Source organism: Ranitomeya imitator, chromosome 8 (genome assembly GCF_032444005.1).
Source record: "Ranitomeya imitator isolate aRanImi1 chromosome 8, aRanImi1.pri, whole genome shotgun sequence".
Classification (NCBI taxonomy): Eukaryota; Metazoa; Chordata; class Amphibia; order Anura; family Dendrobatidae; genus Ranitomeya; species Ranitomeya imitator.
This window is the reverse complement of record NC_091289.1, coordinates 109,190,229-109,215,218: the sequence shown is the minus strand read 5'-3', so window position 1 is coordinate 109,215,218 and position 24,990 is coordinate 109,190,229. Positions and strand designations below refer to the sequence as shown.

General features: G+C 44.8%; 2 protein-coding genes and 1 long non-coding RNA gene across 4 annotated transcripts in view; 2 read left to right on the top strand and 1 right to left on the bottom strand.

Annotated features, from left to right (window-relative positions):
- The window catches only part of CDC73 (cell division cycle 73), a 119,484-nt gene that overhangs the window by 39,597 nt on the left and 54,897 nt on the right, over positions 1–24,990 (bottom strand). The window contains exons 8-10 of the mRNA XM_069737278.1: positions 17,617–17,715; positions 15,221–15,299; positions 14,419–14,483 (exon numbers count right to left, since the gene is read on the bottom strand). Coding sequence (XP_069593379.1) covers positions 14,419–14,483; positions 15,221–15,299; positions 17,617–17,715 — 243 coding nt within the window. The remainder of the gene's footprint in view (positions 1–14,418; positions 14,484–15,220; positions 15,300–17,616; positions 17,716–24,990) is intronic.
- B3GALT2 (beta-1,3-galactosyltransferase 2) lies at positions 301–4,772 on the top strand. Of its 2 annotated transcripts, none has more exons than XM_069737279.1 (2): positions 301–855; positions 3,229–4,772. In XM_069737279.1, exon 2 carries the CDS (start codon positions 3,353–3,355, stop codon positions 4,616–4,618), a length of 1,266 nt encoding a protein of 421 aa, XP_069593380.1. In that variant the 5' UTR covers positions 301–855; positions 3,229–3,352; the 3' UTR covers positions 4,619–4,772. The 2 variants fall into 2 exon arrangements, with proteins under 2 accessions (XP_069593380.1, XP_069593381.1); XM_069737280.1 differs by having other exon boundaries at positions 442–827.
- On the top strand, positions 20,208–24,133 carry LOC138647161 (uncharacterized). Its single transcript, XR_011314910.1, has 2 exons — positions 20,208–20,512; positions 23,932–24,133. It is a non-coding gene; the product is annotated as an uncharacterized lncRNA (long non-coding RNA).

Below are 24,990 nucleotides of genomic sequence, written 5' to 3'. Positions count from 1 at the left end.
CGGATAAGGGTTAAATGGGTTCACACAACGCAGTGGCAGTTCTATAGCGGAGGTTGAGGTCGCACCTATGGGTGCCATTGTGAGGGGAGAGGTGGTATGGCCCATTGGTGGCATCCGCAGCATCCAGTGTATGACATGTCCTGTGGGTACACCAGATGTGATGGAAATGCAATAGAAGCAGTAAAGTGGCCGCTCACACCGCGAGGCTGCCGGTCAGCACCAGGCCACATGTGCCATGTCACCCAGCATTCATACAGCAGCAGGGCACAGCTTTATTGGAGGCACTTCTCTGGTCAATACAAGCCGGGAGGAGGTTAACACAGGAATCCCAGCAGTGTCAGTAATAATCATCCTGAGTGGGAGCAGAGAGGCGCAGGGACCGCACAGGGTCACGTGAGCGGATTCAGGCGGTGACGTAGAACTGTGCTCTGTCAGAGCCTCATATAAAGCAGCGCTGCCGGAGAGAGGAGCAGCGGCAGCTCCGGCTCCGACCTCAGCCCGCCCCTGCACAGGCTGCCTAGCAACAACAGAGGAGGCACATGCTCGGCGAGCACGACCACTAGGAGCTGTACAGGGGCATTTTCCTCGGGGCTGCATTTGGCATGGACATTGGACACAGACGGCCGGGAAGGCTTCACTGCTGCCCGAGCATCTCTGCGCCGGGGAGATTTCCACTCGTGATGGAGGGATGTACACAATGGCCGTGACTGGCAGAGCAGCAGCTACAGACGGTCAGCAGGCAGAGACACAGCGGGGAGAACCGGGAGGACAGTGCGCATGCTCAACATCACCCCTCAAAGATTACGTGCCAGAACTATCCTCTATAGGTGAGCCGCTTCATAAAAACATAACCAGGTACGTTCCCATAGTCCTGCTCATTCCATCACTGCGGCCCGGCGGGCAGATTATCTGCAGAGATGTGTAACATGCCTCCTGGGAGGAGATGACAAGCCACAGAATACAGGAGACTGGGGGAGAGGGGACATTCGGCAATATACAGCGAGTAATCCCCTCACAAAGTAGGTCACATGGAATCCGGAGCTGCACAGTACATGCGGAGAGTTCCTCGGGATTAACGTGCACAGAGATCTAGAGAAATATGCAAAGAATTAATCACTTTCCATTTCAGGGATGTAAATATTGCAGGCAGCGCACTGCAGACACTGCATTAACCCCAGTGTCACCGGGCACAGTGTAGACTGGGCTTACTATGGCCTGGGCACCGCCAGCTGGGAATGGAAATGGTATTACATTACCAAAATCCTACTGGCTCCTGCCCCAGAAGGGATATTTTAAGGCACAGAATAAACAGGTCATTGCACACACAGTGTGTAGGTGTGTGTGTGTGTGTGTGTGTGTCTGTATCTGCGTGTATATGTGTTTGTATCTGTGTGTATGTGTGTGTATGTATGGGTGTATGTACGGGTGTATGTACAGGTGTGTGTATGGGTGTGTGTGTATGTGTCTGTATCTGCGTGTATGTATGTGTGTGTATGGGTCTGTATGTGTGTGTATGTATGGGTGTGTGTATGTGTGTGTATGTACGGGTGTATGTACAGGTGTGTGTATGGGTGTGTGTGTATGTGTCTGTATCTGCGTGTATGTATGTGTGTGTATGGGTGTGTATGTGTGTGTATGTATGGGTGTATGTACAGGTGTGTGTATGGGTGTGTGTGTGTGTATGTGTCTGTATCTGCGTGTATGTATGTGTGTGTATGGGTGTGTATGTGTGTGTATGTATGGGTGTATGTACAGGTGTGTGTATGGGTGTGTGTGTGTGTATGTGTCTGTATCTGCGTGTATGTATGTGTGTGTATGGGTCTGTATGTGTGTGTATGTATGGGTGTGTGTGTATGTATGTATGTATGGGTGTGTGTATTTATGTGTGTGCGTATGTGTGTATGTATGTGTACATACGTGTATGTGTGTATATATACGATACACTTTATTGATCCCGTGGGAAATTATAGTATCTTATAAATATTTATAAAATATATTATATTATAAAATTATAGTATATGTATGTATGTAGTCTGTGTTACATGATGGGAGACACCTGAAACACACACCGCTCCCATCAGCAGTTCACACGGCCTCCGAGCCTTAACAGAGAAGTTAGGAAGTCGGAATATTTAGCTGAAATCTATAAATGGCAGATTGTATAGGGAGAATATTACACCTTGTTAGATCTAAAATTAGCACAAAGATTCAATATACAAAGCTATAAAAATAAAAGCTAGCACTATAGAATGAAAGGGAGGGGAAGAAAAGTCAACGGTTTATAGAACCAAAACACAATATTAATACCTACACAGTCCTATAAAATGCAGTTTGTCACATCAAAAGATTAAAAAAAAATGTCCCTACATAAAGTGAATGCGATTTTGATTTCTGTGCTGGTAGCTTGGCTCACAGGTAAAGGTGTAATGGAATGATGACGCTTTTGCTGTATTACAGTAAGGTTTCCTTCTCCGGCCATACATCACGGTACGGTGGTTATAGACCTGTATGCAGAGCAGTTCATTTCAGGCACTAGTTAGTTAGCAGACTCCCAGCCAGCGCCGCCTTCTACATGGAGCGTCCCCATAGCCAACAGCAGAGGAATGCAAAGGCCTCTAGCGCCATCTAGTGGGGAAGACGGATAATGTATTCATCAAGCATTTTAACATTGGGCGAGTGCAGATGAAAAGGAAGCTGGCCAATATTAATTTCTACCAATCTTTAATTATAATGAAAACACACCAATTGTGCGCACAGCGGCTGCAAAGTCATTTAGATGCAAGCACTGTAATTGAAGTTAGACTAAATAGCCCGGCTGCTGAACTGTGAAAATTAGCTTTGACAGCCGCATCTTCTCATTGACTTTTTAACCACAATGTCCGTCAGAGAACACATGCTAAGCAGCGTAGTGTGACCAAGACATTGCAGCCCCAATCAACCTTCCTAAAGCAGCCATCTTTCACTACACAGCTGGCAGAATGGGGTCTGACAAAAAATATACCACATACAGCAAATCTATCAGACACCCCAGCAACAAATTGTACCCGACAGTACGCAATCGACCTTCAGTGAGATCCCATCAGGGTAACGTTTCCCTTCATGTCAACGTGATGGTGATCAGAGTTAGCAGCAGGGAGTGTGGAGAAGCAGTTACATAACCGCTCCACCTTTCTTCAGGATTCATTAACATTTTGCCCTAACCTATCAATCTTTGTTTTTTGTCCATAGGTTCCATAAGAAATGCTGAAGCAACCCGACTGCCGCCGTCCAAATACTGCCACGTTGGTGGGTGTGGATTAACAAGCGGGGATTTGGGGCAGATGCGGCATCACTGCCTCAGGATTTCAGCAGCATGCTTCAGTGGAGGAGACGTCACTGCTGCCTTGCCAAGATGACCTGGAATAGCAAGCGCTCGCTCTTTCGGACCCATGTCACTGGGCTTTTGTCACTTGTGTTTTTGTTTGCCATGTTCCTGTTTTTTAGCCACCACAATTCCTTCACTGGCAGAGTAGGAATGAAAGAAAATCCAGTGACTCACGCAATACGTGGATTTAAGGCAACAAAGAGTGAGAACAGCAGCTCCCTAAGGAATATCTGGAGGGACACCATGCCTCAGACCCTCAGACCACACACCTCATCGAATTTAAGCAACGCCGAGTCGCAGCATCAAGGAGTGACCGGCTTGGAGAATACTTTGAGCACCAATGGAAGCATTTACAGTGAAAAGGGCTTGGGTCACCAAAACTTATACCATTACAAATATATCATAAACGAGCCGGAGAAATGCCAAGGGAAAACGCCTTTCCTCATACTGCTCATAGCAGCAGAGCCGCGACAAATCGAGGCCAGACAGGCTATACGGCAGACCTGGGGGAACGAGAGCCTGGCACCAGGCGTTCAGATCGTAAGGCTCTTTCTGTTGGGTCTGCACACCAAGGTAAACGGGTACATTGAACAGGCCATTGTGGATGAAAGCAGGCAGTACCATGATATCATCCAACAAGAATATCTAGACACTTACTATAACCTGACTATCAAGACACTAATGGGCATGAACTGGGTAGCAACCTACTGCCCACATGTGCCATATGTCATGAAGACAGACAGCGACATGTTTGTGAACACGGAATACTTGATAAATAAACTGCTGAAGCCCGACCAACCACCGAGATCCAACTACTTCACAGGGTACTTAATGAGAGGCTATGCACCCAATCGCAACAAGGACAGCAAATGGTACATGTCCCCTGACCTGTACCCAAGTGAGCGCTACCCCGTCTTTTGTTCTGGGACTGGTTATGTGTTTTCTGGAGACTTAGCAGAGAAGGTGTTCAGAGTGTCTTTAAGTATCAGGCGGCTACACTTAGAGGACGTCTATGTTGGTATCTGTCTAGCTAAGCTGCGCATTGACCCCATCCCCCCACCCAATGAGTTTGTGTTTAACCACTGGAGGGTTTCCTATTCTAGCTGTAAATATAGCCACCTAATTACCTCCCATCAGTTCCAGCCTGGAGAACTGATCAAGTACTGGAATCACTTACAACAGAACAAGCACAATGCCTGTGCCAACGCAGCCAAGGAGAAAGCGAGCAGGTATCGGCACCGCAAAATGCACTAAGAGGGAAAGTGGACGGACAGGGTGCAATTTACAGAACTAAAGCATGTGCAGTGGAAAATGTATGGGAGCTGTAAATGGGATGAGAAATTATTTTTTTATTTCAAAAAGCATATAAAACTATATGGGGAAAAAAAAAAACTGGCACTAATAAAAATGTTGTGTGTTTAATCTGTGCAATAAGACGCATGCACACTTCAGTGGTACAGCTGCTACTTCACGTGCCAACATCCAACCGGACTGACTTCACACACACTAACATACATGTCTCTGCACTATGGTAGAACACCGGGTGCTTTCTGCGGGTGCCTTTTACTGTGGGAGCAATGAAAGCCTCTCTCAAACATGCAGTCTAAAAGGAAGCGAGTATTGTTTACACATCCTAAGGAACCAAAAATGTCATCAGTGCATGTGGCATCGGGGGTTACTGACGTACAGGGCCAAGTATCCCAAACCCAGACTACTATACTACACAATGCTCACATCATTATACCGCAAAACTAGTTCAGTTAATAAAGTGTTAATGGAGACATCTGGCTGAGCCATGCTTTTTTGTTTCCAGTACAATGTTCTTTTATACCCCAAAAACCTCAAACCATAAGGCCAGAGTGTTGGCAGGAAAAACGTTGCGTAAAATGCACATTTGGAATAATTGAAAGTTTGAAAAATTCTAAAAGCATTAACATGCTGCAGATTGGAAAAAATGTTTGATGGCTCAGATTCACAAGGAAAATCAGCAGCGTGTGCATGAGATGTTAGAAATCTCATTGACTTCGCTGGTACGGAACAGTCCACATTTCTGTGGCACAGAAAATGCAGCATGTGAACAAGCCCTTTCTGATCAAGGACACTGGCAATTGCCATGTTAAGTCTTTGAATGTTGTGAATAGTGTAATCTGATGTTAAAGTAGATTAAATGAAAAAAACACTGATCAATGAATTACCAGATAGAACGGGCTTTTTTGTTGGTTTGTTTCTTATTTATTTATTTTAAATAAAACCCGAACAGTCAATGGCATGGACCAAGTATTTAGAGACTGATGAAAAATTCCATGAGAATAGGCCACATGCTGGAAAAATGACATTTTTGTGTGGTATATTTATGGGCATTTTGTAGTTGTATTTTTTTACTTAGCAAAGAGCATTAGTCTTAGCTGGGGGTTAAAAAGCAAATATGAAAACCACTTCACAGTGGGCATTTTGTGGCATTTCCTCAATTTTGGTCCATGGCGTTTCACAAAATGTAACATGCTCTAGGTATGGCTTTTCAATAATTTTATTTCGTTGGCTGCTTTACCATAAAAAACACCTACAAAAATCATAAAATTCACTGTTTATTTTAGAATAAAAAAAAAAATAAAGTAGTAAAGAGGGGGCTTTACTTGCAGCGGCAGCCCTACCACTAAAAGCACTTTGCAGCTCTTCCATCCTTTGCTGGTAAGTAATTCCAGGCATATTCTGCATTACATTTCAACATATTCCGATCACTGGGAGAATGAAGGGACTGAGGTCTAATCTCCAGATATCATGCAACAGGGAAGCAATCATTAACCCTTTAGTGACTGGGCCAAATTTTTAAATCTGACCAGTGTCACACTTGCGAGTGCAATGAGAGAAACTAGCGCGAGTCTCTCGCCTCAATGCCCGGCACTCAGGACCGGAGCGTGCGAATGCATGTATTTCCATGTATTTCTATGCAGCTGAACACTCTGGTCCTGAGTGCCGGCGGCAGTGCCGGGCATTGAGGCGAGAGACTCGCGCTAGTTTCTTACATTTCACTCGCAAGTGTGACCCCGGCCTATGTGGTACTAACTCTGGAACGCGTCAACAAATCCCAGTGATTTTGACAATGTTTTTTTGTGACACATACTTTATGATAATGGTAAATTTAGGTCGATATGTTTTGTGTTTATTTATAAAAAAAAAATTTGACAAAAATGAAAAAAAAAAAAAAAAAATAGTTTCAAACTTTGAATGATTATCCATTTAATCCAGATGGTCATACCACACAAAACATAAAAACGTTAAATAACATTTTCCTCATGCCTGCTTTACATCAGCACCATTTGTAAAATGTTATTTTATTTTGTCAGCCTAAAAATGTAGCTGGAATTTTTCCATTTTCCAAAGAAATTTACCAAGCAAATATACTCGTTACTCGAGATTTCCCGAGCGCACTCGGAGGTCCTCCGAGTATTTTTTAGTGCTTGGAGATTTCATTTTTCTTGCCGCAGCTGAATGATTTACATTTGTTACCCAGGATAAGTACATGTGGGGATTCCCTAGCAACCAGGCAACCCCCACATGTACTTACGCTGGCTAACAGATGTAAATCATTCAGCTGCCGCGCTAAAAACTAAATCTCCGAGCACTAAAATACTCAGAGGACCCCCGAGCATGCTCGAGAAATCTCGAGTAACGAGTATATTCGTTCATCACTAAAATTTACAAAAAAATTTTTTTTTAGGGACCTATCCAGGTTTGAAGATACTTTGGTTGTCCTATATATTGGAACCCCCCCCAAAAGTTATACCATTTTAAAAACAGCACCCCTTGACATACTAAAAACTGAGGTCAGGTATTTAATTAACCCTTCAGGTGATTTTCAGGAATTAATACAAAGTGACATGACAGGAATGAAAGTGTATTTTTACCACCTAAATGTCGCTAAAGTCTGAACAGGCCGCTACAACCGGCAGACTCTAGGGCCGCTATTTGGTCATGAATTGCCAAGACCACACAATCATGATTTCAGGGCACCAATGGGGAGAAAAAGGAGCCCCCACACCCTGTTATCCATTTATATGATATGGTCACTATTGACAGAAGCATCTAAGGGGTTAAACAGATATGGATGGTGCAAACACTGATCGTGGCTGATGCAGCAAGTTGTCGGCTATAGTGGACAGCCAACAGCTGCTGGATTGTCACCTGTATGGGGTGGCTATACTCGAATATCTCAGGTCAGTAGAAAGATGTATTGGCGGTCATTAAGGGGTTAAGTGTGGGGAAAAAACCTGAGCGAGTGCTCCATAAAGAGGAGGTTCTGGCTGTGCCCACACCTAGGAGGAGGCTTGTTTGATATTAGGTGAATCATAGAGCCTCGCTGTTTCTCTGCTTTCTAGACCACCAAGACGAAAACCCCCCAGAAACCAAAAACCGAAAGAGCTAAATCTCACACACTTAGAGTGGATTAGAAGAGCGTGCATTAGGCTTTGAAGAGCATTGATCCAGGTGCTTTGGCAGTTCTCCCAGGAAGCTTCTGTGTGTCTGACCCGGGGTTCTGGATAATTAACAGGTCATATTTAAGGATGCAGCGGTTCTCAATATGGTTCTGAATACAGCAATGTATGGGCGCCAGCTGCAGAGGACGGCATCTAAGTGATTTTCCAGCTCTGCAGTTTATTCTTTTTCTACGTAACCGCTCTGAGTGTGTATATCTCATTGTGCTACTGTTACCACCAGGAATATCAGATATTCTCTCATTACGATGTAGTAGTCCTCCAGAATGATCAGTGCTGGTTCAGCCATTGCCCGTCACACAGCCTGATGTCCTAGAGCCGCACAGTGAGGCTGGGGCAGGGCATGGAGAGAAGAAAAGTGGGCCGTGTGCTGGGGAAACCGCTCCTCTAATCTCACCAGGCAAATTTGTAGCTAGATCATCAAGAAGCCTTACTGCATTACAGAAACACAAGCCTCGGTTAAGATTAAGCTACGACAACATTTTATAAAAAAAAAAAAAAATGATATTAAAAACCATAGCTATCTAGTGTTACCTGTATAATAAAAGGCAAAATGTTCATGCTTAAGGATCCATGATAGACAATGGTAGAATTTGGGCTCTTCACCTCCAAAAAAAAAAAAAAAAAAAACGCAAATGCAAGTTAAGAACCGGTTAGGTTTCCCAAAAAAATTATCCACTGGCTGGTGGAGGGGTAATGTCCCACAGAAAAAACAAAAGCCCTCAAAACATAAAAGATCCACCAAACTGAGATTTAGTTAAAAAACACACATCCGCCTGAAGACCTGAGAACACCTGTATGACGAGAATGTACCGCCAACAGTAATTAATGGGGTTGTGTGGTAGTAATTTACAGCTGAACTGTGCGCTTGCAAAATTAAAAAACAAAAAACAAAAAAACATTTGCGGTACCTTCCAGTGCCAGTATGGGAAGGTGTTACATCACATAGCTGCTGCAGCTAATCAGCGGCCAGTGATCGGCTTCATTGTGAATACTGCGTTCTGTATATGTCGGCGTTCTTCATCATTGCAATTCTACCTCTGCGGATTAGGACTGCTGAAAAGTCATTAGTACAGAACAGTAAGGCTATGTTCACAAGGTGCATTTTGATGCTTTTTTCCGCATGCAAAACCTGCTCTCTTGGCAGTAAGAAACATGCTTAAAGCAGGTTTTACTTAGTTTATGTTCCTTTTTTGTTGTGTTTTTGGTGTGTTTATTATTGAACATTTGTAAAACACAGCTGAAAATTGCATACAAACACGCAACGTGTGAACATACCCTTAGTAGAAGGATTGTACTATTTTTTTATCTAGTTCTATAGAAAGTTACATATATTTTTTTTGAATGCGCTTATCACATGAACTGTATTTAACGAGGTTGTCCGACAGCATTTTCTCTCTAAAGGTATAGATTGATTAAAAAATACATCATATATATCTATATCATACTCCCCTACCAGTGCCCCTCTAATCCAGTGCAGGCCCCCCGCTCTTCTAATCACTGCAGCGAGTTCAGGATGGAGGGGACCCTGCTTATGGAGCTGGCGGAGGCCTGCATTATTTTCCACCCATCCCATTTTACTGTGGGACAAGGCTGATGACATGCCTTTAAGGTGCTGAAAGCATCACCTTTCTCACACATCATGCAGACACAGGCCACCAGACTGGCTGAGCGCTGCACTGCTGTGGGGCCCGTTCATATGGCTTGGTGCCCCCATCTATGGCGCGGTGTAGGAGCCCAGCCATGCACACTGACTGTATAAACAACAGAGGACTGATCTCATTCACACGTACACATCCTATCAGGTTTTTTCATGGATAGACCATGTGCCCGCTATAATCTGTGGTGCTATTCACACTGTCTGTATAAAATGCACACAGTTTTTCTCTGCCATCACGGATGAAAAGTGCCAATACAAGTCAACGTTAATCACGCCCAGCACACGGATGGCGGATCAGTGCACATTTCATGTACAGTACACATTTACCATTGAATAGTATAGGAAAAGCTTAGAAATTTATTCAGCAAAAATACTGATGACACTGATGGTAAAAACTGACACAGCCGGACACTGATGACACTGGCCCTATCTTTTCCATGCACCTGTTTAAATGCAGATTTGTGAATGAGGCAATGAGGCCTGACTGTGTTTGAGGAGAGTCCACCCTATTACAGCTAACAGCCAAATCAGCAGTAAAAGTGAACTTAACAAAGTTTTGCCATGAGGCCATTGTGCATGCTGCATACACTGGACAGGCAGCCTAAGGATATATTCGCAGGTCACTTTTTCCAGTGTTCTTCCTGGAAAACATGCAGCATTTCACTGCCCCAGCAAAGTAAATGTGATTTCTGAGATCTCATGTAAACGGTTCTTTTTTTTTTCTTGCAGATGCGAAGCAAATCTGCAGAATGTCGATTCTTTGTGATTTTGCAGCATTTTCCACCCATTTGAAGAAAAAAAAAATGCACATTTCTTATACAATGTTTTTTTCTTGCCAAGAGAGACGTTTTTGATGGAGAACTGTCTGCACATACGTAATGCGTGCAGATACCCCAAGTCAGGTGAATGTCTCCCTGCCAATCACTGCTTTGCAAGGTTAAAATGCAGTTTTATATATAAAAAAAAAAAGGCTCACTGTGGAGCACATATTGTAGTACTAAAGTTTACACCACAGCACTGTTTACCTGAAGCGCGGCTCTCCAGAAGGGCTGGCTCTGGTGAGTACAGTACTTGTGAAGTAACCCTATAGCATTATAGTGAGGGTAATAAGCTGGTCATGACGGGCTCGTCTACTGCGGAGCACAACTTCGGCCTTTTGTACCCACAGCAGAAGGCAGAGGCACAGATAGCTGCCGGCCTCTGGAGGTCTGGGACTCTCCCATTACGTCACACGCTATGACTACTCTACATGCATTCTGGGTTGCCATATATACATAGTAAAGGTACAGCCCCATACACAAATGTAGATTGTAGGTGAATGAGAACACAAGTCAAATATTCCTCCACTGTCCCAACGTGAGACAACACAATCTGCTTTTTGCTAATGTGCTACAAGTCAAACAATCTCAGGCTATGATCGAGACGCCAAGTGCCATATATTCAGAGTGCGGCTGCTAGCCAGAGAAAATACATACAAGGGCAAAGGAGCATTAGTGGACACTTGAAACCTGGGGAGGAAAAAAGGAGAGTTTGCAAGTAAAGAGCAGATGTTAGACATCTTGGATGTTCAGGCACTTCTCATCCAAGCCTCATTGAAAAATAGGTGTACATCAGTAAAGAACAAAAGTAAAATATTCAACGGTAAATACTCAAATGAAAATCATGATGGAATTGAACAAAATTACCATGGAAACCGTTCTAAAAGCTATCTGCAGTGTGTTTAAATTGCCAGCGCCTCCAGAGAAGCCTGATCCTGAATGATAGCTGGGCTTTTGTTTTGCTGCGCAATTCAACCACTTTGCTGCTGAAGATCCTGAATTCACGATGTACTAATGCATTCAGGCTAGTGGTGATTTCCAGCCGTAATTGGATGTGAACATAGTGTTTGTCGGTACTGAAAGGCAGGATTTAGATACCGGTTACACATTTTCATGTAGCAATGGAGAATATGCTTACAAAATAAACAAGAGCAGCTGCAATGTAAGGGAGTGCAGAATGGGCGGGCCAGTCCATAGCTTCAATGCCTTCAACTTGCAGGAACTGCTGACACTCCAGTCACATGAGGTCTGGCATTGTCCTGCATTAGGAGGAACCCAGGGCCAACCGCACAGCATATGTTCTCACAAGGGATCTGAGGATCTCATCTCGGTACCTAATGGCAGTCAGGCTACCTCTATCGAGCACATGGAGGGCTGTGCGGCCCTCCAAAGAAATGCCACCCCACACCATTACTGACCCACTGCCAAACCGGTCATGCTGAATGATGTTGCAGGCAGCAGATCTCTCTCCACGGTGTCTCCAGACTCTGTCATGTCTGTCACATGTGCTCAGTGTGAACCTGCTTTCATATGTGAAGAGCACAGGGAGCCAGTGGTGAATTTTCCAATCCTGGTGTTCTGTGGCAAATGCCAAGCATCCTGCACGGTATTGGGCTATGAGCACAACCCCAATCTGTGGACGTCGGGCACTCAAACCATCCTCATGGAGTCGGTTTTTTAACAGTTTGTGCAGACCCATGCACATTTGTGGCCTGCTGGAGGTCATTTTGCAGGGCTCTGGCAGTGCTCCTCCTGTTCCTCCTTGCACAAAGGCTGAGGTAGCGGTCCTGCTGCTGGGTTGGTGCCCTCCTACGGCCCCCTCCACGTCTCCTGGTGTACTGGCTTGTCTCCTGGTAGCACCTCCAGCCTCTGGACACTACGCTGACAGACACCGCAAACCTTCCTTGCCACAGCTTGAATTAATGTGCCATCCTGGATGAGCTGCTCTACCTGAGCCACTTGTGTGTGTTGCAGAGTCCATCTCATGCTACCACGAGTGTGAAAGCACAACCAACATTCAGAAGTGACCAAAACATCAGCAAGAAAGCATTGGTACTGAGATGTGGTCTGTGGTCCCCACCTGCAGAACCACTACTTTATTGAGTATTGATAATTGCCAATAATTTCCATCTGTTGCCTTTTCCTTTTGCACAACAGCATGTGAAATTGATTGTCAAACAGTGTTGCTTCCTAAGTGGACAGTTTGATTTCACAGAAGTTTGATTTACTTGGAGTTATATTTTGATGTTTAAGTGTTCCCTTTATTTTTTTGAGCAGTGTATATTATATGACACGGTGCACTTCCTATTGCTTATTTTGCCTTTGTACCCAGAAACTGCTTCTTTTTTCTATGCTCCATGTAGAAACAGGAAGTCTCTTGTCCCTGCACTTATAAGTCACCTCTTCACCCCCTGACCCAGGCTGCTCCCCCCCCCCCCCCATATCTTGACATTGTGTTTCTATATAAATTTTAGCTTATATGATGTTTTAGACCTAATAACACGATGTTGTAGAGCTAATGGAAGAGAGAAGAATTAGATGGGTACAAGAGAGAAATTAGCAATTTTAAAGTACACAGTGCTATATAACACGATGGCTGCAATATCTTAAGAGGATAAAAGGTGAAACGTTACCCCTTGGATTCTAGTCAGACGCCTCTCACCTAGCCAAGGCAGATCTCACACTTTGCACTGACGAGAATCGGAACCCCAAATCACAGTGTCTGCAAAATGAGATTCTGGTTTGACTTTTATCCCAAGTCACGTGACAAGGCTCGTTAAAGGGTGAACATTGACTTTTAAGATTGCCACTTCATATAGGTGGCACATCATCCCCAGTCCCACAATTATGTGGAAAAACAGAAGTGTTTAAACATAGAAATTAAAATTACGTTTCTTTATTGAAATAAATTTAAAACATATATATTTAGAGGTGCCTCACACCAAATGAAGAGGCAGTTGCAGTCAAAAAGTACGTTTTGTGGTCTAAAAGGTTTCTGGTAAATAGTTCAGCATTTCCAGACAAAATATGTGCATATAAGGTATATCAAGATCATAGGGAAATAAAATGCAAAAAACACTCATTATAAAGATTTGAAGAGGTACATATTACCTAAAGGTAGGAAGTGTAAATGGCTCAGGGTTGATGACCGCACGCTGCCTCTCCTCACCCCGACATGCGTTTCGCTGACGCTTCTTCCTGGGGGCATCCCTTTATAATGATGGCTAACTGTATAACATGGCGTAGGATCTGTGTAATTAATTATATCCAAGTGTGCACAATAAGTATTTATGTAGACAAGGAGCAATTGTGTGCAAATATTTGATCAATAGTTTATATGCCATTTTGCCTTTATTTGCCTACGATCTTGATATACCTTATCTGCACATATTTTGCTTGGAAATGCTGAAATATTTACCAGAAAACTTTTAGACCACAAAACACACTTTTTGACTGTGACTGCCTCTTTGTTTACTGGGAGGCACCTCTTAATATATAGGTTTTAAAATTTCAATAAAGATACACCATTGTAATTTGTGTTTAAACACTTCTGTTTTTCCACAAAATTGTGGGAATGAGTATGATGCACTATTAAATTGAAGTGTTGCCCTCCCCCTAGTAGGACAGTTGGCTTTTGGGTGGCATGTTTATCATTTCTATAGGTGGCACTAGAATTCTAGTCCTCCTCCTCTTTGAAGAGACAATTTGCATTTTTACCAGAGGAGCAGTGCGGTTTAGAAGTTTCCTCATCTCGGCATGCTTGACATGTTGCTCTCCGTAAGGAGAAACGTTACCCCTTGGATCCATGGGAGGCGTGATTCTTTAAATAAGTTTGTCTTTTTCCAAAACTGAACAGAAAATTTAAATTCACAAACGCAAGTGTACCTAACATGAGAAACCGTGAAATCCGAAATACTAGCTCCATAGTTTTCTAGAGCTTTTAAATAGGGCCATTATGTGCCCATAAGCACCCATCTCTTGTATGTTGGCATACAAATCGAAAAGCTGAAAAAGACCTGTGCTACATTTTATACATGTCCCTTTTCAAATATACAATTTTGAAGCAATGTCTGTCCAACTTACAGTCACAGATTTCAGTGTCATGCCGTGGTACGTCCCCATTGTGTCAATCTTAAAGCCTTCCGTTTCTGACGAGAAAAAAAAAAAAACATGAAAGTTTTAGCTAATACAAGGGAACAAAACATGTACGGTAGTTTGTACTGTGAAATCTGCTGCCCTCCTCAACAGATTTTAGACCTGATGGGGCTGGTGTACTTTGACAATAGCTGAATAATAAGAGTACTTTATGTTTTGACACTTTCAAAGATTATACAGCCACTGTTTGTTAACCTAAGAACAAACAGAATCTGCCGGAGGGTTTGTGCTGTGTGGTCTGAGAGCAGAATGATGTGGGGCCTGAGAATACGACTCCCGTGACGGGACACTTCCTGGGTTGTTGCTTGATGTCATTTTGATCAAATCAGTATCGTCTTCTGCAGATCTAGATGTTCCCTGAATACTGAACTTGGTAAATCCACAACCACAGATTGGCGGCTTTCTGCCTATGCAGTGTACACAAAAATCTGCCAATCAGTGCTGTAAGCAGAGTTACTCAGAGCCCATGAGCGTAGAGACAAGGTTTACTAGTTCTCAGTCTAGGTGGCAAAGACCTAGTGACAGATTCCCTTTATCTTTTATATATCCTTACAATGTAAACCTTTCAGGGGAAAAAAAAAGTTAAGGCGAGGATAAACAGCCTAATGACCAGAGGGATAAAAGTAACAAGGAAAGATCAGCCCATATTAGGAATACTATAGTTCAATAATAACCATTTAAAAAAGGACAAGAAGAATGTACACCTTCTACAGCGGAAACAATCACTTACCCTCTTTCCCTTTGAACCGTTCTTGATCGTATCGATTGTATATCTGTGGAGCTGGCTGTTTGTTTCTCAGTGTTGGGTCCTGAAAAATAAAGTTTCATTTTTTTTAGCCAATATAAAAGCTGGGAGCTTATAAATTGCAGAGGATTTTTACACTCAGCACAACATTTTTCTTAAAGGGATTGTCAACTACTGGACATCCCCAGCTTAATCAATTCAAGACAGCAAATAAAAGCAGTATACTCTGCTCCGGCAGGGGGTGCCATTTTAGCAATGTTGGTGCTGCTGCTTCCAGAGTGATAGACAACGCTTGTTTTGTCACATGCAGGCTGCCGCCAAAGACAGCCGCTGTCTATTATCAGAGCGGCCGACCATCCTGACAGAATATTGATGGGCTGCAGCCACAAAGCGGGACAGAATATTGGTGGGCTGCAGCCACAAAGCGGGACAGAATATTGGTGGGCTGCAGCCACAAAGCGGGACAGAATATTGATGGGCTGCAGCCACAAAGCGGGATAGAATATTGGTGGGCTGCAGCCACAAAGCGGGACAGAATATTGATGGGCTGCAGCCACAAAGCAAGAAAGAATATTGGTGGGCTGCAGCCACAAAGCAGGAAAGAATATTGGTGGGCTGCAGCCACAAAGCGGGACAGAATATTGATGGGCTGCAGCCACAAAGCAAGAAAGAATATTGGTGGGCTGCAGCCACAAAGCAGGAAAGAATATTGGTGGGCTGCAGCCACAAAGCGGGACAGAATATTGATGGGCTGCAGCCACAAAGCAAGAAAGAATATTGGTGGGCTGCAGCCACAAAGCAGGGCAGAATATTGGTGGGCTGCAGCCACAAAGCGGGACAGAATATTGATGGGCTGCAGCCACAAAGCAGGACAGAATATTGGTGGGCTGCAGCCACAAAGCGGGACAGAATATTGATGGGCTGCAGCCACAAAGCGGGACAGAATATTGATGGGCTGCAGCCACAAAGCGGGACAGAATATTGATGGGCTGCAGCCACAAAGCGGGACAGAATATTGATGGGCTGCAGCCACAAAGCGGGACAGAATATTGATGGGCTGCAGCCACAAAGCGGGACAGAATATTGATGGGCTGCAGCCACAAAGCGGGACAGAATATTGATGGGCTGCAGCCACAAAGCGGGACAGAATATTGATGGGCTGCAGCCACAAAGCAGGGCAGAATATTGGTGGGCTGCAGCCACAAAGCGGGACAGAATATTGGTGGGCTGCAGCCACAAAGCGGGACAGAATATTGGTGGGCTGCAGCCACAAAGCGGGACAGAATATTGGTGGGCTGCAGCCACAAAGCAGGACAGAATATTGATGGGCTGCAGCCACAAAGCAGGACAGAATATTGATGGGCTGCAGCCACAAAGCAGGAAAGAATATTGGTGGGCTGCAGCCACAAAGCAGGACAGAATATTGGTGGGCTGCAGCCACAAAGCAGGGCAGAATATTGGTGGGCTGCAGCCACAAAGCGGGACAGAATATTGATGGGCTGCAGCCACAAAGCAGGACAGAATATTGATGGGCTGCAGCCACAAAGCAGGACGGAATATTGATGGGCTGCAGCCACAAAGCGGGACAGAATATTGATGGGCTGCAGCCACAAAGCGGGACAGAATATTGATGGGCTGCAGCCACAAAGCGGGACAAATATTGATGGGCTGCAGCCACAAAGCGGGACAGAATATTGGTGGGCTGCAGCCACAAAGCGGGACAGAATATTGATGGGCTGCAGCCACAAAGCGGGACAGAATATTGGTGGCCTGCAGCCACAAAGCGGGACAAAATATTGATGGGCTGCAGCCACAAAGCGGGACAAAATATTGATGGGCTGCAGCCACAAAGCGGGACAAATATTGATGGGTTGCAGCCACAAAGCGGGACAGAATATTGATGGGCTGCAGCCACAAAGCGGGCAGAATATTGATGGGCTGCAGCCACAAAGCGGGACAGAATATTGATGGGCTGCAGCCACAAAGCGGGACAGAATATTGATGGGCTGCAGCCACAAAGCGGGACAGAATATTGGTGGGCTGCAGCCACAAAGCGGGACAGAATATTGATGGGCTGCAGCCACAAAGCGGGACAGAATATGAGAATCACAAGTTCCATAGTGTGAGCAGGGCTGTGGCGTCAGAGCCCATTTCGGTGGAGTCAGTGTCCTGGAAATTGAGGAGTCGGAGTTGGAGGTTTGGCCTAAAGACTCCACAGCCCCGAGTGGGAGAGCACAACATTTGCAAGAAAACCACATAATTGTTATGCAACTCCTACAGATTTGGCATCTTCACATATGCAGCCACCTGTGGCCTGAAATTACCATTTTATTTGTATTCAACTGCAAAAATCACACTTCAGTAAAACACAAGGTATTTACCGTTGGTGCAGTAATCTGTACGGGTCTTGGCTCGGGTGCACGACCCTCTTCCCTTGCTTTCACATTCTGAAGTATTGCAAATATATTTTTTGCAAAATTCTGAAAGAAAAAAAAATACTAAGTAGTAAAAATGGATTTTCAATTAAAATTAAATTAACCTTCATCTATTTTTTTTTTTTTAATAAGCGGGAAAGGCACATGTAAACATATAATGTCATGATTTCAAATACTTACATCAACTAGCATATAGGAGCTTGGATAGTAGTATCTTATGAATCCTAAATACAGATTATGTCCAGGAGCGGGGAGAGGGGGTTATCACTTCTTCTTGCAGCACACCCCTTTGTTCTACATCTGAATTAGTACACTCAAAAGCCCACCCCAAAAAATAAATGCCTTAAAACACTTTCAAAAAGCTCTGCACCACTCTTCTGTATAGAAGAAAACGGTAATTAGACCTACCGGTAATTGTATTTCCAGAAATCCATCCTGACAGCACCATTGGAGGACGTCCTTCTTACCTGCTTGTTGTTCCTATCCCACTGAGGATAAGAAGGACGTCCTCCAATGGTGCTGTCAGGTGCTGAACTGGAAAACAGTACAGCGTGGACCACAGAAAAACAAATACATGTACAGATGGAGGTCCAAGACAGTGCAGTCTCTGGAATTTTGTGGTAAAGAGTTAATTGCTAGTATTGAGGCGTCTTACTGAGAATCTCCCTGCAGAGATTATTGTAAATGAAAGAACTGTTACCAGTGTAATGTACAGTAGAACTGAACGCTGCCTTATAGCAAACATGTTAGCAGCTCTAGCTCTCACAGCTCTGCTGTATTGCAACCCTGCCTGTGAGATGGGAGCTGACAGGAACCTGCAGATGTGTGAGGTATAATCACACACAGCTCTGCAGTGAGATCAGGAGAGCACAGAGCTGCCACTACACTGGTAACCATTACACATCACACTGGTAACCATTACACGTCTTTCATTCGTAACTCCTCCTTTACCTCGATATCTGAGGAATTATTCAGCTTCCCATGACCTGCATGCCTGTACAGACGACTTAAGAGGGTAGAACCTACTGACAGATTCCTTTTAACATGTTCAAGACCAGGCCAGATTTTCTCCCATTAACTCCATTGCATTGGTCAAAGTTGTGGTTTTGTGTTTTTTTTTCTCCCTTTATTGTAACATTCCAGGAGCCATAATTTTAATGTTTTTGGGGAAAGTCATACGAGGGCTTGTATTTTTTCCAAAATAATTAAACATGTGTACGCAGCATCGTTTTTGGGATACACATAAATCTTATTAACTCATTAATGGAAGGAATATTAACAAAACTGCAATTATGCCATGGTTTTATAGGGGTTTTTAAATTTTACGCCATTTGCAGTGCTGAATAACTATAAGGGTATTTTCATCTTTAAGATCATATCCCAGGATATGTAACAGGTGTAACATTAGATAATACCTCCAATCAGAAAAGTAATAAAGTTCTTCTGATTAGCCATGTTGCTTAACCCATGTGCAGGGCATTGCAGTAGCTTAGGTATCCATGGTTACACCACTTGTACAGTGACAGTTCGCGGCCATAAACAGGGATACATCAGCTACTGCAAGGCCCTGCACATGGCGTAAGCGACACAGGGAATCAGAAGAACTATGCGACATTTCTAATTGGATATATTTGGTAATATTACTACACCAAATTGGGATAGGATCTTGGAGATCAGAATACTCCTTTAACTTTACTTTGTGGGTCAGGTTTTATTTTTTCTATATAAATGTCTATGTATTTGGGGCAAAACTGAAATGTAATCGTTGCACTCCTGATCCAAGACTAGTCAGGAGCGCCAAAACTCATCTCTGCACTTCACCGGCATCATGCCCCCTACAGCCTTGACTGACAAACAGCCGTGTGTAAGAAGAGGGAGGAGCAGCGGATGTCATTCCACTCGGAACTACAAACCTCAGCATGCCAAGGAGCTTGGCAATGTTGTCTGAGAAATGTTCTGCCACGCTGAATGTACTTGAGCAAGTAAAGCATCAAAGTTCGCTGGTGGCAGCTCCTTGTGCAATGGCATCCCAGAAGGGAGAAATGTCCGGGGACGCTGCTACTACGATAGCAAATTTACGCTACATAGATTGCTCACATGTGGCCTGGTGCTGTCAGATGGGTCCTACTCGCGGGGCTATAGTGTGACACTAAGCTCAGCATTACACAGATCTGGCGGTGGAATCAGCAGTCCACTCATTTCTCCAGTGTCCCAGAGGCCATTATCACCACCAGGCCGCATGCTGCTGACGCTACTGTGAGCAGCGCCTGGCCTAAATGTGCTCCCGAGGCCTGCAGAGTCTCCAGACTGGTCTCCCATTAAGCATAACAGAACATTGACAGTAACGGCACAGGGAGGTGTGTGCCAAATACATTCAGCATGGCAAAATAATCCTCAGACAACCCTCATTGATAGCAGCCAAGGCTGGAAGCAGAGGCAGGCCTGTGTCTACTGCTTATTCACAGAATGAATAAAAAGGTTTGGAAAAGTTTGTTTCCATTTTTTCCATCATCTGCACATGTATTAATCCCGGGAGCTCTATAATTCTGAAAAAACACTTTTCTTTTGCCTCTAAAGCGGATTCTAATGGTCGATATGTGTTTTTAAAGCTCAAAATTGCCCATGATTTGTTCACCATAGCTAACATTTATCTCCCCAATCAAGACCAGGTCCGAGCGTGCAGAAAGTACCTACGGGACCTCTCGGCCTTTGCGGAAGGCTATGTGATTATGGGAGGGGACTTCAATATGGTGTTGGACCGCGCTGTGGATTCCTCTTCGGGCAGGTCAGCGGTGTCCCTCTCACAGCTGGAGAGACTGCGGCGGGCCCTGACGGACTCAAGGTTGGTGGATGTTTGGAGGTTACTACACCCCACTACCCGAGATTATACCTACTTCTCCACAGTACATAATTCCTATAGTAGATTGGATTATTTTTTGATCAGCCACGGGCTCCTGTCTCTTGACCCAAAGTCTGACATTGACACGATGTTGTGGTCAGACCATGCCCCAGTTTTGCTCTCCCTTCGGCTGCCGAGCCTTTCTCCGAGAGAATGGACCTGGTCCTTAAACCCTGGTCTCCTTGGAGATCTAACATGTCAGGCGGCCGTGCGAACAGCAATCTCAGACTTTCTAGATTTTCACAAGCATGACCCCACGGCCATCCCATACCAATGGGAGGCTCTGAAGGGAGTAATACGGGGAGTATTTATACAACAGGGGGCCCGACTGAAGAGAGAGAGGGAGACTAACATTGTGGGTTTGTTGACTCGTATGCAAACTCTGGAGTTGGATCATAAACGGACTAGAGATGCTGGGGTGCTGGCTGATCTCCTCCGGACACGCTGTGAGTTGAGTGCCTTGTTGGACACGACGTTAGCACGACAGAGGGACCGCTTTCATAAATTTCTGTATAAGTACTCTGATAAACCCGGGAGAGCTCTAGCGAGGTTTTTGCACCCCCGTGCTCCCACCACTTATATCCCTACCATGAGGTCTGCTACGGGTGAACTGGTCCATTTTCCTGAGGAGATTGTGGACTCATTCAGAGCATATTACCACTCTCTCTACAATTTAAGTGGCCCGCTGTCTGATATGTCCCCTTCCGAGTTTCAAGCACGGGTGGACGACAACATCCGGGACACTGAGCTCCCGCCTATGTCGGTGGAGGAGTCTGAGGCCCTGGAGAGTCCTCTCTCGGAACAGGAGGTTTTAGACACGATAAAATCTTTGGCTAATGTAGCCCTGGTCCTGACGGATTCTCCGCCGCCTTCTATAAGTTATATGCGAATTCCCTGGTCCCCTTCATGACCAAACTGTTTAACTCCATCTCGGCCAGCTGCCCCTTTGCCTCCCAAACGCTGATGGCCACAATCACCGTGATTCCTAAACCGGGAAAAGATCCCCTATTGTGTGCAAGCTATAGGCCCATATCCCTCATTAATGTGGATGTGAAGGTGTTCGCGAAAGTGTTAGCTGGTAGACTGAACCCTATTCTCCCTGGGTCCATCCATAGTGATCAGGTGGGCTTTGTGCCGCACAGGGAGGCCAAGGATAACACGGTGAAGACGTTGCTTCTGACCTCGTACATGCGCACAGGAAAGGTACCAGCATGTTTATTATCTATTGACGCTGAGAAGGCTTTTGATCGCCTAGGCTGGACCTTTCTACGTGCCTCCCTGAAGCAACTGGGAGTGGGACCTAACATGTTGGAGAGGATTTTTGCTCTGTATCATAGGCCTACGGCCCGTCTTAGAGTGAACGGTACCCTTTCCCCGCCCATTGACATAAGAAACGGGACCCGTCAGGGTTGTCCCCTTTCCCCCTTACTTTATATCCTTGCGATGGAGCATCTGGCAGTGGCATTACGGAAGACTCCTGATATTGAGGGTCTGCGGATTGGTCAACATGAGTTTAAGATATCCCTGTATGCGGATGATTTATTGCTGTACATTACCAACCCGACCGTGGCTTTTCCTGTACTCCTCCGAGAGTTCCGTAGGTTCGGGGAGGTTTCAAACTTTAAAGTCAACTACTCCAAGACGGAGGCGCTCAATATCTCCCTGCCTGATGATCTAGTCTCTCAGCTTCAGGCGTCCTTCTCTTTTAAGTGGAAGACCGATGCCTTAAAATATTTAGGAGTCTTAATACCTGCTGACATTAGCGCAACATATGCTCTGAACTACGTCCCGCTCCTGCAGAAAACTATCTCGGACCTTAAACGGTATGGCAGACCTCAGCTATCTTGGTTCGGACGGGTGGGAGTGGTCAAAATGGATATTTTACCCCGATTCCTCTATCTTTTTCAGACTGCTCCAGTGCAGGTTCCAGATTGCTTTTTCAGGCGCCTGCAGTCAGCTATCAATAGCTTTATTTGGGGAACTAAGAAGCCGCGGACTCGGTTCTCAGTGTTAGTGAGACCCAAGACTAAAGGGGGGGTAGGCCTTCCTGATTTTAAACGTTATTATCAGGCAGTCTTGCTCTCTAGGATTGTTGACTGGAGGTTCGGTGATGCTCATAAACAGTGGGTGCTCCTGGAGAAACTTTTATCGCCCTCTTCTTTGTACTGGCTGCCTTGGCTGGGGGGGACCGGACGCCCACCTGTGTCGAGTTTTGCTCCACTCACACAGATTGTTTTGAGGTTCTGGGATAGATCCTATGTGAAATTACGCCTGACCTCCCGATTGAGCAGACTGAGTCCCCTTTTTGACAATCCGGCCTTTCCCCCAGCAATGAATAGATCTACGTATCTGTGTTGGTCACGACTTGACGGGGTGGGACTGGGTCAGGTGAAGGATAAGCTTGCGGGGCTCTCCGGCATGCGGGGGTTACGAGGTTCTGATCTTACGACACCGCTGTCCTGGCTGGAGTTTCTGCAATTGCGGAGCTTTCTTTCCAGTGTGCCGATGGGGGCGCTGACACCATTTGAGTCCCTGATGCTCCCTACCGAGGGTCCCTCCCACGTGGTTTCGGTGCTCTATGGCCTGGTCTTGAATTCACTTCCCCCTACTACGCTTGGATTTATGGAGGCTTGGGAGAGGGACCTGGGGATCACCTTTTCTGAGGCGGATAGTCTAAAAATCTTCACTCTTGCACATAAGATGACGATGTCCAGTCAGGCGCAGGAGAGGAATTATAAATTACTGACACGCAGGTATAGGTGTCCCGTCCTTCTCCACAGGATTAACCCGGAGATCTCGGACGCCTGCTGGAGATGTGGCTCTGCCACGGGCTCTATGCTTCATGTTTGGTGGTCCTGTGGTCCCCTGCAACCCTTCTGGAACTCAGTCTTCGATGCCTTTCATTTGATGACTGGAGTCCGCCACGAGCCCTCCCCCCAAATGGCACTACTGTCCCTGATACCCAGTTCGATAGCTTCCGTTAAAAAGGGGATCCTGAGATTTTGCCTCATAGCTGCTAGGGCAGTTATTCCCCGACATTGGAGGTCCACTGAGGTCCCCTCCACGGAGGAATGGATAGCTGAAATGGATAGATTACATCGTCTAGAGTCGCTGGTGGCGGGTGATGGTGATGCTGCATATGTCCAGGGACGCACCTGGTTCCTCTGGCAATCCTTCAAGGAAAGCACAGGGTTCCTGACTTGGCTGCGTACATACTCATAATTCTCAATACGTGGGCGTATACATTGCTGGGTCTCCCTTAATCCCCCCTTCTTCCCCTTTCCCCCCCCCCCCCTTTTTTTTTCTCTCTCTTCTTCTCTTTCTTTGTTTTTCTCCTATCTCTACAATTGCTTTTCTCACAGGTTTTGTATCCTGTATCCATGTCCCGAGGTGATTCTCAAGATGAGAAGCATGTACCCTTTATGTGCCAGAGTCCTTGTTCAACTACACTTGTGCTGTGTGCTCAGAGGCGTAATGTATAGTTCTGGACATTGTAATGATTCATTTTATTGTTTTTCCTGTTTAAAATTTCAATAAATATATTTACTGAAAAAAAAAAAAAAACACTTTTCTTTCTTGGTGTTACATTCACTGACATTTCAATTCTTTTTTTCATTAATATCTTTGAGCCATATTAACCCCCGGAGCTTTTTTCAGTTTTGGGTTTTCGTTTCTCGCTCCCCTCTTTCCCAGAGCCATAACTTATTTTTCTGCCAATTTGGCCATGTGAGGGCTTATTTTTTGTGGGACGAGTTGCACTTTTGAACGACACGACTGGTTTTACCATGTCGTGTACTAGAACACTGAAAAAAAAAAAAAGATTCCAAGTGCGGTGAAATTGCAAAAAAAAAGTGCAATCCCACACGTCTTTGTTTGACTTTTTTGCTAGGTTCACTAAATGCTAAAACTGACCTGCCATTATGATTCTCCAAGTCATTACGAGTTCACAGACACCAAACATGACTAGGTTCTTTTTTATCTAAATGGTAAAAAAAAAAAAAACTCCAAACTAAAAAAAAAAAAAAAAAAAAAGAAAATTGCGCAATTTTCCGTTACCTGTAGTGTCTCCATTTTCCGTGATCTCGGGTTGGGTGAAGGCTTATTTTTTGCGTGCCGAGCTGACTTTTTAATGAAACCATTTGGTGCAGATACGTTCTTTAGATCGCCCGTTATTGCATTTTAATGCAAAGTCGCAGCGACTAAAAAAACGTACCGTATTTTTTCGCTTTATAAGACGCACCCGATTATAAGACGCACCCCCAAATTTGGTGAAGAAAAGGAGAAACAAATAATCTTATGTTAAATGGGGGTCTGTCTTATAATGCCAGTGTTCGTCTTACAAATCATATTTATGCCCCTCATCCTGGTATCTATATAACCCCCATCCTGGCATATGGCCCCCCCCCCCCCCTGTGCTGGCA